Source organism: Podarcis melisellensis, assembly GCF_964234715.1.
Source record: "Podarcis melisellensis genome assembly, chromosome: 1".
NCBI classification, from domain to species: Eukaryota; Metazoa; Chordata; class Lepidosauria; order Squamata; family Lacertidae; genus Podarcis; species Podarcis melisellensis.
This window is the reverse complement of record NC_138528.1, coordinates 49,909,036-49,929,093: the sequence shown is the minus strand read 5'-3', so window position 1 is coordinate 49,929,093 and position 20,058 is coordinate 49,909,036. Positions and strand designations below refer to the sequence as shown.

Sequence of the window (20,058 nt, the reverse complement as noted above, 5' to 3'; positions counted from 1 at the left end):
AAATAAATTTGCTCCTTTTAAAACTCCTTTATAACAGGGTCCTTGTTGAGATTTAGAGGCTTTCTACATTGGCATGGCACATCCCGATTTTTCGCTCTATAACACACACCAGACCATAACACGCACGTAGTTTTTAGAGGAGGAAAACAAGAAAAAAAATATTCTAAACGAAATAGTGGATATATGATTTTTGTGGTTCATGCTGTGGCCATAGGGATGTGATCTGACAGTGAGTTTGGAGTAGCCCAATGCAAAAATCCTGAGGATCCATGTGGATCCATGCTTTGTAAGGGGAAGGAACCATGGATGAAGGGGAACCATGCTGCTCTGTCCCATCTGGAGCAGCCGGGGAGTTATGTGAGGCTGCTGTTTGTGGATTTTAGCTCTGCTTTTAACACTATCCTCCCCCATAGACTGGTGTCCAAGCTAGAGGCGATTGGACTCTCCAACTCCACCTGTCTCTGGGTTTTGGATTTTTTGTCAGAACGTTCTCAGAGGGTTAGAGTAGGGTCACATATGTCCAAAGCCCTTAGCCTTAACACCGGCTCACCACAGGGTTGTGTGTTGAGTCCCCTGCTCTATACTCTCTATACATATGACTGTACAGCCATCTATTCCAGCAACAAAATCATCAAGTTTGCTGATGACACTACGGTGGTGGGGCTCATTTCAGGAGGGGATGAGTCCGCCTATCGGGACGAGGTGGAGCGGCTCTGTGTTTGGTGTGGAGAGAACAATCTGGCTCTTAATACGGCTAAGACCAAGTAATTGGTGGTGGATTACAGGAAAAAAAAGGCGGACATTCAGCCCTTGTATATCAACGGGGAACGGGTGGAGAGGGTGGCGGAATTCAGGTTTTTGGGAGTGACTATCGATCAGGGCATGACTTGGAGCGCAAATACCACTGCTCTGGTGAAGAAGGCCCAGCAGAGAATTTATTTCCTCAGACTTTTAAAGAAGAACAATCTGAGTGAGAGACTGCTGGTGTCCTTCTACCGAGGCTCCATAGAGAGCATTCTCACATACTGTATTTGTGCTTGGTTCTCCAGTTGTACAGCTAGGGAGAAGAAGGTGCTCCAGAAGGTCATAACCACAGCCCAAAGGATTATTGGTCATCCTCTCCCATCTTTGGAAGAACTGTACGGTTCCCGTTGTCTTAGGAAAGCAAACAACATCCTGCAGGATTCATCTCACCCGGGATACAGTCTGTTTGCACTACTGCCTTCTGGCAGGAGATATAGAAACATCAAGTCAAGGACAAATAGACTGAAAAATAGTTTCTATCCAAGAGCTGTGGCCTTTTTGAATGCTGTAACTCGATAGTGTGACCTGGGAGTTTGATGGGTGTGGGTGTGGGTGTGGCTGGAATGTGGTTTGTTTGGTTGTTGTTGTTGTTTTTGCTTTTGTTGTTTTTAAGGGATGGCATCCAATTTCGTTGCACTTGTGCAATGTTGCACTTGTGTAATGACAATAAAGAATCTATCTATCTATCTATCTATCTATCTATCTATCTATCTATCTATCTATCTATCTATCATGGATCCTCTGCTCACGACTGCAGCAGATCCCCACCACCACCCGCAGGCATTCGCTCCATAACACGCACAGACATTTCCCCTTACTTTCTAGGAGGAAAAAAGTGAGTGTTATGGTGCAAAAAATACAGTAATTTACCCCATAGGCAGGACAGTGGTGGTAAACAATGTTCAACTGGGTTTAAAAGCAGGGAATTTATTATGCCTTTCATGGTGCCAAAAAAAAAGCACGTGAGAAACCATATATGAATGCTTTCCCCAGGTGTTCTTCCAATCTGAACAAGCTGTAAGCGACCAGGTTTGTGTACATTCAGGTTGCCTTAAAAATCTTCCCATTCTCCAGCACAGAGGTAGCTAACCTTTTTCAACCTGTGGCTGCACTGACTGTCAGCCAGCCTTCCATGGTCACATGCCAGTGGTTGGTGCAGCAAATGTATATCCACATGCATATACTGTGCTCTCTTTCCTCTCTTTCTCAGATACACAATCATACACACATAAACATGCAGGCAGACAAAAGTGCACACATAGTGTTTCTAGCCTTCTCTATCCTAGTGCTAGGATGGTGGTGGCAGCTGGAAATGCTGGGGTTTTTTTTTTTTTTACTTTACACAGATCATTTTGTGCAAAGGGAACAGGCAACATCTCTCCCCACCCTAATTCTAGCACGGGTATATTACCTTGAGCTCCTTAGAGGAAAGGCAGGATATAAATATATTGAGAAATTATTTTTATTTTTATTTTAAGGGTGAGAAACATTCAGATTCTGAGACAATGTTATATGCAGGCTATTTCACAGGTGGCTAAGTGTTCATGGTCATTTCTCCCCGACTTTCTTCCTCCTGCTGTCTGCGGAGTTCTGATCAAATTACCTTAAGCTTGAGCATTTGTTGCAGCTTAGCTGTAGCAAATCCTCTTTTATTAATAGAAGAGAAAATTTTACATTCATTCCTGTTGGAAAATAAATAAATAAAAACAAACCAATTCTAAAAAAATAAATTACAACACTACAGGAATAATAATTATAGTAACTAATTCTTCAGCTCACTTCTGCATTTTCTCTAAGGGAGAAAACATGAAAAAAACCCTATGAAAACATAGGTCATCCTTCCTATATCACCTTCCTATGCAAATATCCGACTCTCAATATTAAGCAAACAGGATATTGTGCAAGGTATAAAGCAGCAGCTCTCCAAAGGTCTTTTACAGACCTGCTATCTGACCTTATTTTCATTAACTGGAGATGCAGGGAAGGGGAGCTGGGATGTTCTACATGCCAAGCATATACACTCAGGTAGTCCTCCTATAAAATATACCATTGTATTCTAGAATAACCATGCTAGCTTGTTACTGCAAGACACAGAGTTATAGTATCTTACATAATAGCACGCTTATAATTTGGACATATGAAGCTGCCTTAGGTTAGTTTATGATAAAAGTCTTTCACACCACCCAATTGATCATGACATGCATTTCATAGGAAGGAATTTACTGAATCTCTTGATATGTATCATTCTAAAATCCAATTGCTTTCAGGGCTTGAAATGTTTTTGGGATGAATTCAACACTGCACTATGTTGATCGTTCTGCAGGGCAAGCATTTCTGGGGGTTCTCCTCCCCCCCCCCCAGCCTGGACTTAAAACTTGTGCAATGGTGCTCCTTCACCCCCCTCAATGTATATCAAAGTGGGTTCTGGGGAGAGTTTTAAAGAACCCACTGCCCTGGAACAGCACATTTGCCCCATTTGGCAAGCTGAAATGCTTGCTCTGAGGGAACAACTGGAAGGGCTTGTCGTTGAATTCCTCCCAAATACTTTACAAATTTCTTGCCTAGCTTTTCCTGAGCTACAATTGGGGAACACCCAACAACCACTGAGTCTTGTGATGACATTATTTCATTAAGTCAAAAGTGGGAAACAGTTGTTGGGGCAGATCCTGAGCTCTCTTTTCCTCCCTGGGCCACTTTAACTGGTGGACAGGGTTGTCCTTTTTGTCAAACGCCTGACTGTCAAGTGAATCAACTTCAAAGGAAAGGATCAGCAGCACATTCCTTTGCAGCCTGGCCTGAGTTCAAGCAGTCACTTCAAAGGAAAAACGTTCCTTTTGGTTTGATCTTAAGATGGACTTGTCTTTGGCACCAAACTTAAATAGTGCCAAATGCAACTCCTACTTGCCAGGGAACAACTGGACGTGCACATTAAGGCTCCCACACACCTGGTGTCACAGATGATATCAGGTGTGGGGCAAGTAGGCATGGTTTGGTGAAAACAAACTCACAGGCCAAATTAGTTCCCCTGCCAGGCGAATTTGGCCTGTGGGCTGGAGGTTCCCCATTGCTGCATTAAGTTAAAATACTTTAACCTGAATTGAATCAGGACATGGTGTTTGGCCTTTCAGATAAATTCAGTTCCAACAATAGAGTACATCTTTGCCAAGATTAGCTGCAAGCTTGACTTCCTATATTTATACCTCAACCCCTTTCAAAGCTTCATGCAGGTAGCAATTTAAAGCCTATTACAAGACACTAAAACTCTAACCTTCCTGCAAGCTTAACCCTAGTACTGAAATCCAGCCCCAAAGAATTACATCTTACAATATTTTTCTGAAAGATGCTCAAGATTCGGGCAATTTCAAAGGGAAGGAAGCTCTGTGACTGAGTAGGGAAAGCAGAAGAAGCAAACAAGTCCAAATCCCTCTTTGTACCCTGCCCGAATATAGCAAAATATGGTGTCTCAGTTATCCCACCAACAGCCAGCACATTTCAGACCTACATGACTTATTTCATAATTTTAGAATTTAAACCTCATAAAATACAAATAATGAATGCGCAATAGACCCAAAATCCCCCTACATGCCAAAACCAACATCTAACACATTGTGGGCCCACCAAATGATTAGCTTATCTTTTCAAGCTATAGTTCCATGATCAACAAGGAAACATTTGAAAAACAACCTTAATTAATATTGCGGTTTTATTACAAAACTTGAAAGTACACAGTTACATTCAAAACTCATCATTTAAGAAGGTATGCCAATTATCAGTTTATGCACTTTTTATTGTTGCGCTCAAAGGTGATCATTAAAAAATAAATCACAGTTTTATTGTGTTCCCAATTGTTTGTCACGTCTTTGATTACAAAGTGAGAGGGAAATAAATGAAGCAGGAAAAAAACTTCAGAGAAACACTTGATACCATGAAATCTAGAAACGTCATTCAAACTTTCTCAGACTTGACACAGTCACAAACATGAGATTTTAATAAATGAGCCAAACAACAGAAACAGAGGTCCTTAAATTTGGAACCAATTGTATTTAACTTTTTAGTCATCATATGTACAAAGGGAACATCATATTAGTGGAAGTAAATACTCTTAACATTTTTAAAGAATAGACAGTACTAGGCTGGAAAAGACCAGAAGCCAAATGTATACTGGTGGCGGTGTGGAACTAATACAGTGGTAGCTCGAGTTACAAACACTACAAACTCCGCTAACCTGGAAGAGTTACCTCGAGTTGAGAACTTTGCCCCAGGATGAGAGCGGAAATCGTGTGCCAGAGGCGCAGTGGCAGCAAGAGGTCCTATTAACGAAAGCACGCCTCTAGTTAAGAACAGTTTCAGGTTAAGAACGGACCTCTGGAACGAATTAAGTTCGTAACTAGCGGTACCACTGTATGTTACTTCCTAATCAAATTCTCATGTAACCTTTAGAGCAAGAAATAAGGAACAAATCCACACTACCATTAGACTTGAAGGAGTTAGCATGAAGGGGCACACAATATTGTTTAAGTGTGGTTTTCCAAAGCATAATCAGGTATTACAGCAGATTAACTGGAGTTCCACAAGTATAGTCTGATTATCTGTTCAAAAAGGTCTGGAGGAAAGTGTGAGCAGCACAACTTTCACAATTAATTGTAAACTGGTGTGGGTATTAGTGTGTGCATAGTAATTAAATTTTTGAGACATACCAGAAACAGGAAGCTCTCAAGAGAGATTGAAAGTGACCAATAAAATTGAATGCTAAACTCATAATAAAAATGAAACTAGATAAGAATCAATGAGATAAAACTCAAAATGATAATTCAGGCTGAATACAACAGGTTATTTGAATAATTAATCTACAGGGATCATGCTCGTCACAGATCTACAAAGAGATTAATTTATAGTAAAGTCTGTGAAGACAATTTTCACTGAATAATCTTATCTTCAGGGTGCTCCTCTAAAATTATTCCACAATACGTGAGTTAGGATGTTAGGATCTTATCTATACTTACATGGAAAAGATCATAAGATTAATGAAATCAAATAGCTGGAAATGGGAAAGCTACTTCAAGGTTCCAATAACAGTCACAAGCAGCAGTTTCTTCCTTGGCAACAACACTGAGATCTGCCCCAGACTTTGTTAAATCATTAAGTTCTAAAGTACTAACTTCTCTGCATTTTGAACAGTTTGCAAACTAACAACAGAAACAAGCGTGAAATCTAAGCAGTTAACCAGAACGTAAGAAGCTGGTGTGTTCCCTGCATTTCCCCAAAGAGCTAAATTTATGGTAGGAACAATGCTGCTTATATAGATGAAAAGTTCAGAAGAGACATTGAGCACTAGGGAAATACGTTTTTTCTTGCTTTATCAGTTATGCAATTCTAATTCTGGAATCTATTCCGAAGTGTCCAGCTGCCAGCCAGCCAGAGGTCAGAACTAGACTGAGATTAAAATGGGGGTAATTTTTGAGAAACCACTGCAAAAGGAGACAAAGTATATATTTGTTGAGGAAGCACTGTTCTGAATTCTCTTTCTGCCTTCAGTGACTTCATCACATTCCTATCTGGCCAACATGACAAGTCCAGGAATCACTGTCCTTGCTTAAAATCAGCTTGTTTTCCACGCAATGGCAACAAGCTGGGCTCACCTTTTAACACTTTTAGGGATGGCTGAATGTGAGTTTTCCCTTCTGTAGCTGATGCTGTAGTCTTTTAACTTTTCTGTTTTATTCTTTATTTTAAATATAATTATATGTCCTTTGATTTTTTATGAACAGTGGGTAATAAATATTTATAACAAATGAACAGGATATAGTCAAATCTGGTTATGAAGCACTGTGAAATCATACACATGACTGATCAGGATCAGCCTGGGAAAAAGAAAAGCCAAAGCAATGGCTGATTTTGAGGAAGCAACAACCTGGACCTCACATAATGCCGCCCCAAGGTATGTCTTAGTGTGAACAAGGAGCATGCTAGTGCCCAGTTAAAATAATCAGTCACTTCACTTCTCTCCTCCTTCTTCTGCGCTACCCAAACCTAAACCACAGTTTGGCTGAGTGTTACTCAGGCTTCTCATTTGTCTTAGTCCAAACAAGCCACAAACTTTAACCAAAGTTTGGTTCTTATATCATTTTTTTTTGGGGGGGGGGGGAGACAAGAAACTTGGGTTCAAAAGTAACATTAAACTTGGCTTAGCATTATGTGTGAATGAGGCCACTGACAGAGAAAGGGTTCTTCCTTTCTCTCTCTAAAAAGGTGAACACTAAATAACTAAGATGTTTCAGGAACTATTTCAGTCCTTTCCCTACCAGGGTTTTTATTTAATCTAGATGGGTAAATTTCCTTTCCCAGGTTGCAATCTCTTCTCTTCTGGTTTTTCAGGGACTGGTGATGAACACTTGATTTAGGCAAGTCTTTAGTTCGGAATAATGCCACACATCCAAAGCAATATGTAATTGTAATCTGGCTCTCTTTTTTGTAATCTGGCTACTCTTTTAACTAGATTGCATTGCTTTATTGTATCTAAATTCTTGTTCCACTCAACTATAGAAACATTGCCAAATAGTTCCATGAGTTATAGATGGCCAGAATTAACACCAACGCCACTACCACTACCACTAACAAAACCTACCTGCAAACAAAAATCTAATAAAAATAAAAGTGTTTATTTTTCTGTTTTGAGAATACAGTATATGAGAGTGTATGGATGAGAACGTTATGAAGTACTATTAGTTAAAAAAAAGTATTATTCAATACTAAGGGAACTCCACCAGCAGTAGAAAACAAAACCATCTACAGTGAAACATTCTTTTGAAGGTCTCACATATCTCTGGTAGAGAGGCAAGATATAAAGTTGCTGTAACAGATAAGAACTTAGTTGTGCTAACTGTTTTTGTGTGCAGGGGAATTGCTGTGTACATACAAGCATTAACACACAACATTCTTATTCTTTCTCAACTTATTTTTCAGGAGTCACTTGTATATTCTTGGAGATGCTGTTTATTCTCCTGGTCAAAATGATAATGCATGCATGGGCTGATTAACCCATAAATAATATAGGAAACTTTATTCAGAATAGCATTTTTTAAAGTTCAGGCAATTCCCAATTTAATCAATTGGTCTGTTCAGGGAAGAGCTCTAGTTAGATTTACAGCTTCCTTTATCGAAAGGGCTCAGGGCAAGTAGCAATTATATTGAGATGTGGTTCCCTGACACTGAAGGGCTAACAGTCTAAGTTTACTGGTTCCCAGATGATGAAAGCAACATTGATTGCAAATAGGAAATCTTAAAGCAGATAATACCCTTCTAATCTATGTTCTGACTAAATAAATATTATTCATTTATAAAGCACATTATAAGTGGTACTTCAGAAGTGGATTTTTTCTATTTTACTGAAGGATAACTAAGGCTGAATGATAATGGTTAAGATGGATTCCTTGCTCTAGAATTGCCCCCATTCAGACTGGACCATGCAGACCACTGATATAACGAAACACAGAGCATTACCATTAGATAAAACTTATGGCCCTGCAATATGGTCTGAAGGCAAATGAGACCACTACCTTGCTGAAGCTAAGCAGGACTTGGTGTGGTTGGTGCCTGGATGGGCTACTACTTTTGAACAACATACACACAGCACCTTGGGTTCCATGATGGAAGCAAGACAAGAAATAAATACTTAACAAACAAACAAACAAACATCATCAAATGCTTAGCTGGTAATCTACTCATTTTCAAGTTATATAGCCTTTTAATGCTATTTGGTTTAGAAAACTGATTTTTCCACAGTGGTACCTACTATTAGAGGTACACCGGGGGGGGGGGGTGCTGTGGCCCCGGGTGCAATTTTGAGAGGAGGAAGAAACAGGCATCCCCACAGCAGGCTCCCTCATCTGAGCCTGGCTCTGTGCCAAAGGAGCTGCGCTTTGGCTATGGTGCTTGTGCCTGGCGCAGCTCCGCCCCGAGTCACGCCTGACCCAGGAGAGGAGAGCAGGCACGCCTCGTGTCCGGTGGCAGCAGCTCTGCCACTAGGTCACTTCTGGCCCGGCGGCAGAGAACATCCTACCACGGCCGCGGCGAGGCACATCCAGCCGCAGCAGCACTGCCTCCCCCTGACCCAGCAGCAGAGAGCAGGGGGAGAGTGGGTGGCAAAGCTGCTGTCTGCTTTCCTTGGCCTGGCTGCAGAAGATCCACTGCGGGGTCAGGCCTGAACCGGCGGCAGAGAGTAGGAGGAGAGTGGGCAGCAGCTTCCCCGCCCCTCTCCTAACCCTGACCTGGGGCACGCGGAGGGGACTCTCCATGCCCCACCCCTCACTGGGCCGTGCCATGCACACTCACTTCAGGCAGCTCCGCCGCTGCTTATTATGTGAAACTAAGACACTGGACAGTGAAAACTAAACACATAACTAAGGCTGGAAGCCATTGCCTTACACAACACAGTAGTAGTATTTACTTCCACGTAAACATGCCTAGTTGTAAGACAATGAAACAATAATACAGACATAAATAGCTGGAGAAGCAAAGAAATACTATACTACTTACCCTCATTGAGGTCTCTCCTCCATGTGGCTGCTGCAGCCTGAAGACCTGAGCCACCATATGTTCTGTGGAAGGGTGCAAGAGGATACGACGGGATGCCAGTCCTACCATGACATACCTGCCCATTGGGGACAGGCTCACAGAAATAGCATTGGGACCTAGAGATAAACACAAATACATATTTGCTTTCTTCACTTAGGGACCTGCATGATGATTTCTACCTTCCTTCATGTCAATTTCTGCAATTGGGGCTGTAACAAATTCACTCTATGAATCCTTGTAAAAGCAACCATACAAGATTACCAGTCAATAATCTGCAAGAAGATTATTTTTTATTGCAGAATCATTAAAGACAAAAGAAAGAGAAAACAAAAAGGCAAAAAATACAGGGAGGGGAGCAAAACCCAGCAGCTAACATTAACAAAACATTTAAACTTAAATACATCCACCTTAGTTTATACGTGAAGATCCATATATGCTGTCCAAATATGTATTCAAGCAAAGTCGGTGTTTATAGAAAGTACACTAAAATGCACCAACAGTATTAAGGTCATCAAAACATTGCATTAGAGGTGGCAGATATTTATCCTTCCAGACTCATAATATAAGTCTCCTAGTGATTATTAGGGCATATAAGATCCATTCTTGCTATCCTGTTGTTGATCTCCATACTAGAGGAATATAATTTAGAAGCACATAAACACCTACAATTTTCAAGGATTTTGCCAATACAAAATTGGAGGTGACTACAACTTCAGAACCCGCCACCCTCAATTTCCTCCTACAGGATCACAACATGTGTTTCAGCATTGCATTTCCAGCATCTATCTGAATTAGACAATGCCTTTTTGCAGAATCAATCTCAATTTTAAATCTAAAGAAACATTTTATATGGACTCTAAAGCAATTTTCCATTGTTTAGGTAGATCATATTCCAGTTCACAGAAAGCCAGGGCTTGCCGTTTGTTGCTCCAAAGTTCAGGAAAGGTCTAGAGAACAGAAGTGATTCAGTAGTGTGTACTCGTGCTCATGGTAGGTCATGGTTTATGGTTTGCTGTGATGTATGAAATCTACTGTTTTATCAGTTTGATCTCTGGAACATGACATTTTCATTTAGAAGTTTATCCAAGTATTAAAACCCTGATTCCCCACCCCCCGCCCTAAACCACTTGACCCGTCAATGAGCTCTTACCAAATCGCTTTGTGTACAGCATCTCGCCCAAGTTATGTGGTGCTAGGGAATATACTGCCAGTATTCCCTCATCAGGAAAGCCCCGTTGACTACTAGGAATGAAGGCTGCCAGGAGCTGCCCGTCTGCAGAAATATCACAACTGGCATCATTGTATATCTTGCAGTTCTGAACAAGCACATTCACAGAGGCTGAAAAAGAAAAAAAGGATCAAGAATTTCAGCTGGAAATAAGGGAGAATAGAAAATACACCCATAAAAAAACACTGCATTTTATACAAAAAACTGTGGAACTTGGGCTTTCCCAAAGCTGTTCAGAGGCATTACTTGTCTTGCTGGGTTACAATATCTCTCAAGAAGAAGATGGCAAACATGAGGATTGGAGATCCATGCACTCTTAGAACCAAGCATGAATGAAGCACTTTGGTCTCTGAGAAATAGCTGTTCACAAAGCTGAAAATTAAAAGCATTAGATCTGACAATAATAAAAAAAGCATTTCTTGCCTCGTTACTCTCCTTATATTATTGCATAATATCAATTGCAGTCGTTGCTATGACAATGCAAAGAAGGGCAGAATGATGACAAATTGGCACATTTAAGAATTTGTGGACATCTGCGACCAATGCAGGAGAAGCCAAGAAATTCTTTTGGAAGTATTGGAATTACATACATAGGTAGTAAATGAACATATTAAACATGTTATGGGAGAAAGCCCATTTTGGTGCCAGCACATACAGGTTCGTCGTGTCTGTTGAGTTAAACACACTCATTTCTTTCTCCTTCAACATCCAAACTCCAGCCAACTGCTGCCACTTTTACCTAGTGATGTCTGGGAACTTCTCCAAGTTCAGGCTCAGAGAATAACATTATGGATTTGAAAAACCTACTTGAAATGAGTATTACAACCCTCTAAAGTCTTCTGCACCCCATGGCCATCTCCACCAATGCTCACCCTTCAGAAAATCTACTCTCCCCTTCTCTTGCAAGTGATAGGGAAGAGACAAAGTGGTGAACACACAGGGGGATTTCTGCCATTCCCACCACTACCACTCCTCACTGTTACCCTTACGTGCTGATAGAGACATAAAGCCCAGGGGATTGTGGGAGCTATGTTCTGAGGACTGCTACAATTCTACCATTAGAGATTGGGTCCAATCTTATGGCAGGGTAGATACTGCACTGCTTCTTTCCCTCACATGTAGTGGGAATTTCTTCCAAATTTGCCCCCCACACACACACCATCAGTCAACCACAGGAGGACTAATCTTGTTATAGGATAGGGCCACAGATAGCAAACAGAAAGCCAAGCTTGTTATCACCATTTACAATGCTTATTTTTCATATCCTATAGATTGAACTTGGCTCAGCCTAGGTCTTGCCTTGCCTTCTTTCTTCCAGGGTGGATTTGATCTCACCTCACAACCACTAGGTTGCCACTCCCTCCCTACGGTTTCTAATCCACAAGAGGAAAAAATTGCATACGATTTATTTATTTATTTGCCAGCTCATCGTGTTGCTGAAGCAGCAGAAAAGGTTGGAGCTGGAAGAATTTCTCCTTCTATGCATCTTTTAAAAGATACATGCTGCTTCTGCATGACAGACTTGGAAACCATATACAGTGTTACCTCGGGTTAAGTACTTAATTCGTTTCAGAGGTCCGTTCTTAACCTGAAACTGTTCTTCACCTGAAGCACCACTTTAGCTAATGGGGCCTCCTGCTGCTGCCGTGCTGCCGGAGCACAATTTCTGTTCTCATCCTGAAGCAAAGTTCTTAACCCAGGGTACTATTTCTGGGTTAGCAGAGTCTGTAACCTGAAGCGTATGTAACCTGAAGCGTGTGTAACCCGAGGCACTACTGTATCCAGCTGGGTTATTTGCCCCACAGCCCTCTGTCTTCCAGAGATTTCTTGCACACTCAATTCTTTCCTGCCCTTCTTATTCAACCTTCTTATTCTTATGCAACTGTTGGTCCCCAGTGCAACTTTTTTATTTGGCCTTTTCTTCAGCAACGTGACTCTGCTATTCGCTGTTTCCTGCTTTTTAGTCCTGCTGTCTAAATCAGTCTTGCTTTGTTTAATCTACACTGGTTCTCAGTTTCTGCTTTTAGGCCCTATTTTGAGGTTTTTCTCTACCTCCCTATATTTACCCTTCCTCTTATACAGTCCTTGGCTTTGCTACCTTTTTATTTCCTCAACCTCCTCCTACCTCATTCACTCAGCCCACTTTGGTCATCCACCCTTTTTGCCCCATAGTTTCTTCTTCCTTCTAGAACCTCTTGTTACTCAGTCTGCCTACTTTATCCACACAACTTCTCCTATTGTACAATCAACATTAGGGTTTTGAGTCAGCCAAACCAGCTTTGTAATTTCCCTCACACTCCATTTTGCCTAGTTTGTTTTCCTAACATTCAATGCCACTGTTGCTGATGCCCCAACCCTAACATTAAAATATACAGACTAGTATGTTTCTAGCAAGATGCTTTCAGAAGTGAAGAATCTGCGCTAATGAAACATTCGCTAACATGAGCATTTAGAGGAGGAAGAATTGTCTACATCAGGGAAATTGTTGCAACTCGACTGCCTTTCATCTCTGGTTTTCTTTTACATTGTTAATGATGCCAAGATCAAAGATCAATTGGGACACCAAGGAACACTTACGTATAAAACGGAGGCAGATCCAGAACTATCAGCAAGAGACATACTCTGTTTCTTGTGAAAACACAACTATTAGTGGCAACCACAATACTCTGATGATTCTCAACAACTGGCTTTTCTTATGGGCTGTTTATTTTTACACATCTCAATTCCTGTTTAACATTTCATTTCTAATTGGGTTATTTTCAATCTGTTGTGTGGTGAATTAGCAGAAGACACATTTATCAAATAACCATTATTGACTCTCAATTAAACCCTGACTTATGTTAACATGAGAGACAGGATTTCTAGCTACTAGTTGAATGATGGCCTCAAAGTAGCATAAGCTACATGTTCACCACTTAAACTTAATATGGTGCACATGCAACCAATTATGTGTAACACTGACCACCTAATATCTGAGAAGGCATGGAATGTGGTAGAAATCACATCAATGAAGGCAAAGGACTGCACTGTGTTTACTGGAATTGAAGTCAAAATCCAAATTCTGAAATTGCCAATTCCCCTCCCCCATCCTGAAAGACTTAAGAGAATTTAAAAGACTTTCATTTAAACTGTTCCATGGAAGACAAGATCACATATTCAACCCCTCTGACTAAGAATCCCATGTTAAAGGGAAAGGACATATACTATTCACTCTAGTATTAGGAAAATAAGCACATGATGGGATGACATTTTATGATATGGCTGCTAAATAAGACACTTAAAATTTCTGATTATTTAATTAGCCATACAAGTTTCTCTTCTCTTCTCAAAAGGGGTCTGTTTTATTCATACCAAAATCCATTCTCACTCTGTTCAAGCCTATATCTAGCTTTCCTGAATTCAGAAAGCATGAATCTAGCAGTCATGATTAGCTGTGAGTCACATCAGCTTTTTAATGTCTACTACTTGAGTCTTCTGACAGCCGCTCCTATTACAAAGCTGCTGTGACATATGCTAATTTTTTAGCAAGATTACTGCCGCCAAATTGTAAGTGTCCATGAAGGTGAACCTCTGTGCTGCCATTCTGTACCTGCTATTTTTATTTTACTTTATCTGTTTCATAAAATCTAAATACCACTTGATTGTAAAACAACAACAACCCTCAATCATGAAATAAAACACATTTTGCATACTTGTTAGAGGCTGCACCTTTTCTGGTTTGTCTCCTGGAAACAACTGTTTTATAATAAGATTTTCTAGAGGTACTGTTGCGAACTGATTTCTGAAGTTCTTGCCTACTGACACATCAAGCAGACACCTCTACTGTACTCTTTTCAAAGCCTGCTAAAAACATTTTTGCTTAGGCAAGCAAATCCAGACATGTAGAATGTTGACATGTGTTTTAATCTGGTTTTCAGTATATCACTGGTTTGTAATTATTTTTTAATGCTTTTAATAGTCATTCTTTTATTGATAATTTTATTGTTTTATTCTTTTTACCAACAGGGAACAGCAGGGAGCAGGATTTAATCTCCACACACCAACCCAACTGATGAGCAGAAATTAAAGTCCTTCTTCTTTAAATTGGAGGGAGGTGGCATTGGAGTTCATACCACTGCTGCCACCTGCTTAAAGGAGCAGCAACGTAAAACACCATTTGAAACAGGAATTCCCTTTCTATAAGGCAGAGTGGTGCTGGGAGGCTCCTTCAAAGGCTGCTTTACTGTTTTAAAACAATTATCTCACTTCCATTGCAAGCATGCAGTTAAAACATTCTCCCCTTTAAAGGAGGGGAGAGGATGTTTCAAAAGGTGCTTTGCTAAGCCATGGAGGGAATTTTGACAAGATCAGACCTATGGAGCCAAAAAAGTTCCCCACCTGCCATCTAGTAACCAGATTAGGGTTAAACCTCTACACCCAGCTCAGCACTCCATTGGGGATGCAAATCACCCCATCCTCAGCCATCAAATGGATCGTTTCATGAGCAGGGAGAAAGTGATAACCCATGCTCCCCATCTGATCTACATGGATCCGCAGAGGAGTGGGGCTATGTGCCAGTGTGGTAGAGCAGCAGTATGTGGCTCCCAAAGACAGGGAGCAAGCACACTGCCAAGTCTTCAGCGGAGTCAATTTCCTTAAATGACACAAACTATTGGCTTTATTTGCCTTCAGCAACACGGCAGTTTAATCAAAGCTGACTGGATAAATTGCATCATGGCATCATGATGTCAGCATTAATCCCTGACTAGCTGTGATTACTGGGGGGGAGGGTGACCCCTTTGCCACCAAATGGCACCAGAGTAGCAGCAGCAGCAGCAGCAGCAACAACTCAATGTGACGGCCAATGCATTAAATACAGAATATGCCAGGTTCAAATCCTGGTATTTCCAGAGGGCCGAGAAAAAAATCCCATCTGAAATGTTGGCCAGCTGCTGCCAGTCAATATACACATCACTAGATAGACTAGTAGTCTGACTTGGTATAAGCGCGTACACTTAAAAACAAAAACAAACCCACAGTGCTCATTGCACCACAGGCACCCAGCTGAAGCCGTGATTGTACCCCACAGGCATCGAGTGCACTGATCACTGAGGTAAAACAGTTAACAAAATGAAGAACTCATAAATAAGACTGCACAGAGATCATGAAGAACTACAGCTTGCTGCCAAGTGCTGTGAAAAGGTGAGCTGTGTAAAGCTTGAGCGGTGTTTTACAACGTGCAGAAGCTGCCCTCTCACCTTAACATGTTCAAGAGGAGAATTTGGCAAAATTCTATTCAAAATCCAATTAACGATTGAAATTATAAAGGATTATGTATGCTACGTCTGTATGAACAATGGGTTTGTCATTGCCAGAACGGCAATCTCCCTCTCCTCCTGCTTCAGAAGTTGCCTTTGCAATTCAGCTCCCTTTCCAGCTTACCATTGCTTATTTCAGGTAAGTCAAATTTGGTGAAATCCCACCACTGAAGCCGGTAGGTGGTGTTGGCAATATTACTCGCTACAGCAGACTGCCCATCTCCAATCACAGCCCCTAGGGACAAAACGAAAAGAAGATTAGTGAAGTTGAGCGACTGATTTAGTAAACAAACCAATCAAAACACACCAGCTGGAAGGGATGAAGTCCAAAGGTTTTTTGACTCCTTAGCAAAATCAAAGAGCCAAGCCAGAGGATGCTTGAAAGCCAAAGAAATAAGAAAGATGCATCTAAAAACCCAGTCAAACGATAACATCATTGGAAGACTTTAAATGGTAAGCAACAATAAATTGTCAGGATTACAGAGTTGTATTCACCCTAGAATTGTGAAAAATACTGAAAAATTGCAAAACCAGTAACTATAATAAATAATCCTGCACTAAAATGAAGCTAACATGACAGTGAATTTATTTTATTTAAATGATTTATAAAATAAAAAATCTAATACAGCATCATTACAAAAAGGACACATTAAATCCATCTGTAAAGCCAACAGAAGCAATATCCAAGAATGTTACCCAGAAAAAAACCCAGGCTAAAGAACAAATTATTGGTGTCATCCAAGTTTCCACAGGGCATGTATTCAAAAGTCTTTTATTTTTATTGTTTCATAGCACAATCAATCTGTGCCTGTGCCAATATGCTGCTGTGTTATGAACCAAGCATATATTCACTCTAAAAAGTTCCTCCCTGATGCAGACTGCCATCTAAGCCAGCCAATACCTCTGCCATCTTGGAACCTTCAAGGTTCCAACAGTGGCATCCCTAGTGCCAGGGAAGCATAACTTTCTAAGTTTTCTGTCCATACAGCTACACTACCTAATGCCTTAATGTAGAATGGTCAAAACAGGCAAAAATACATGGGCAAAAATAGTCAGGTCTCTGTCTTCAAGGAGTTTACAATCTAAAATAAGACAATGGGGAATGCAAAAGGTGTGAGAGTCAAGTGTTGAGAAGAATATGGCAAAAGACAGGTACATTTATTTTTCAAAGATCAGTTGCAGCTGAAAATAAACATAAATGTGATAAAGCTAAAGGTGATGTGGAAAAGGTGAGTTTTGAGGAGAAGAGGCAGTGCCATGTCTGTCAGACGGAACAATCCACCCCATCCCACCCCACCAAAATTTACCATGCAGAATGGTGTTTGGATGAGGGAGAAGTGATCCTCCTAGCCCTGCCCGGTTTCATCACTGAGCAGTGCTCCAAAGTGCTTGCCCAGACATGAGAAGAGCCTTCTGGAGCAAGCATCTTGCTTTGTCAGTGGCCTACCAGATACATATGGGAAGCACACAAGTAGGACTTGAGAGCAACAGTGCAACAACACTCTCCCTTCCCGTGGTTATCAGAACTGTTATTCAGCAGGGTTGGCTGGAAGCCTCCCTAAAAGGGGTGTTTGTGGGGCTCCGCCAGCAGAGGATTTGCTGGATCCTGAGCTGGTCCTGATACCAACATGTGACTGCATCAGCCTGGGAGCCTGGGAGAAGCAAATATTTTTTCCCTTCCCCTCTCCACCACTTTCTGCCCATCTACCCCTCTCCATTCAGCCCTGATGATGCCAGCTGGCAGTTTGAATTGCCCCCTTAGATCTTGTGAAGCCTGCAGTTAGCTAAAACATTGTGAACATTATATTCCAATCACTATATTCTTTGAAGGAAGCTACAGGAGAATTTGCAACTCCAATGCTGAACAAAAAAAATCCAGATAATTCAGACTGTGCTACATGCCAGACAGTCCAATTGTTTTGGCAGATGATTCAAGTTTGCTATGCACTGCTAGGCATGAAAGCATACAAGGTGAACAGGCCTAGTTGTCTATGTTCTTTCCATTCTTCTCTCCTTTTGGCCTGTGCTTATCAAAACCTAGCAAGAAGCAGAGTACTGTGAAAGAAAGGCACAGGGAGGGGAAACTCTAATGTCCTCATATATATATATATATTACACATGAAATAGAAAGCCAAAAGGAAAGAGATACAATGAATTGAAGAGGGAGATTTTTAAAATGCATCTATCAGCCCTTTTGCATGAACTAGTCAATTTTGGGCAGCCACCTAATTCCACAACAAGTTTAAGGAATGCAGTATGTCCTAGCAAAAATAAGGGCTTTCATAATGTGCACTCTGCCACATCAGACCTGTCATCCACAATACACTGCTTGGTCTATACAGTGATACCTCGGGTTAAGAACCTTGCTTCAGGATGAGAACAGAAATCGTGCTCCGGCGGTGTGGCAGCAGCAGGAGGCCCCATTAGCTAAAATGGTGCTTCAGGTTAAGAACAGTTTCAGGTTAAGAACGGACCTCCAGAACGAATTAAGTACTTAACCCAAGGTACCACGGTATAGTAATTTGAGTTGCATTTGTAGGATATGCAGGTAAAGCAAATGTAAGAACCAAATAGTACTGAGCAAACATAAGAAGATAACATCATTTTACTCAGCCATGTTGCTTCCTGGCCCAGGACCTTAGAGGCTACATGGACTGTCAGCAGAAATCAGTGGGATAAAATATTAATTGCAACTACATAAAAGCAAGGATAGGAACCTGTGGCCCTTCAGGTGCTCTTGTATTCGAACCCCCATTAGTATGGCCAAAAGTCAGGAATGATTATAGCTGTAAACCAAAAACCTGTATCATCAACCATTCCTAACTTAAAGTGACCAGTAGAAGTATTTTAGCACTGATGAAAGCTGAATGGTCTGCTCCTTGCCACTACTGTGAAAAAAAAATCACAACCTCTATTCAAAGATTATTTAGATTTCAAAATGCTGAAGTGGAAGCTGAAGGGCAATTGAAATGCAGTAAACGTGGGTTTGATTGGCAACTTTCCTGCGTCTGTCTATCACTGGATAATAAACACTGGGGGATGACAGAAATGAAGATAAATCCTTTCTGCAGTACCTCTCCTTCTCCAACAGCTCTCAGTCAACATATGACAGAAGAGTCATGGGAGGAAATCAGCACTTCAACAACAAAATGGGGTTGTGCTCACCCTGTTGCGCAATGCCTTCATGCAACTCATCCATCCATCATTTAGAAGATGTGTGCTTTTGAAGCATATTGTGGAATCGACAACATTTGAGTGATACATCACATGTGCATGTATATAAACTTGGACCAGCCCAGATGGTATGCCTTTGGAACAGCCAAGTGATGGTAAAGAATGGACATTCTGATCCAAAGAGAACATTCCAAGAATACTTTGCTTTTGGTTTAGCAATCTTGGCCTTCATGGTAAAAAAGTCTATGCATTTTTTTCCTTAGCCACTAGTCTAAGGTGAAGAACCATTTTAGAAAGAAAAGTAGGGGCGGGGGCAGCAGAGAAAGGAGTAGTTTCCTTTGACAGTTTGCTTCTATGACAATTTTCTGCGATTTGACTGATTTGACAGTTTTACTATTCCAAAAATTAAAGTTCAGGAGTGGAATGGAAAGTCCATTTGTAAAACATAGTACATTAGGATCTGTATAGTACATTAGGATCTGTTATATCCAACCAATATGATGGGGCTGCACTTCCTCTGAAGGAAGGCTCATTTGACAGCAACAGTAAACTGAGCCTTTAAAAAAATCTTTATTAATAAATATATTAAAATATTGGATTAGGTGCAACTTTTTCAACAAGAGTTAGGATAATCTATGCAAGTCAGGGTGCTTTTGTTTTGTTAATGAGATAAACTCAAATATATTGTATTTAAAAACAGAAACACAACAGGGCTTCTCCCACTCCATTATTGTTTTATTGCATCCTTAGCTGAAGCCACAAAATGTAATAAAACAATTAAGGGGGTTAAAGTAGGATTCGAGGAACGTAAAGTCAACTTATTCACAGACTATGTAGCATTATTTGTAACTAATAGCGATAATTCACTTTAAAAGTTAATAATTTTGATTAAAGATTTTAGTGAAGTCTCAGTTTATAAAAACAATTTTACAAACCCAAATGGAAAGCTTTAGCATGGGTGGGCCTGTGAAAGAAAAAATA

The 20,058-nt window shown here is 40.7% G+C and overlaps 1 protein-coding gene across 3 annotated transcripts in view; it reads right to left on the bottom strand.

The window, feature by feature from the left end:
* The window catches only part of AMBRA1 (autophagy and beclin 1 regulator 1), a 143,322-nt gene that overhangs the window by 37,112 nt on the left and 86,152 nt on the right, over window positions 1-20,058 (bottom strand). For all 3 annotated transcript variants that reach the window (XM_081900940.1, XM_081900942.1, XM_081900941.1), the window contains 3 exons: window positions 16,028-16,138; window positions 10,529-10,717; window positions 9,340-9,494 (listed from right to left, as the gene is read on the bottom strand). In XM_081900940.1, coding sequence (XP_081757066.1) covers window positions 9,340-9,494; window positions 10,529-10,717; window positions 16,028-16,138 — 455 coding nt within the window. The remainder of the gene's footprint in view (window positions 1-9,339; window positions 9,495-10,528; window positions 10,718-16,027; window positions 16,139-20,058) is intronic.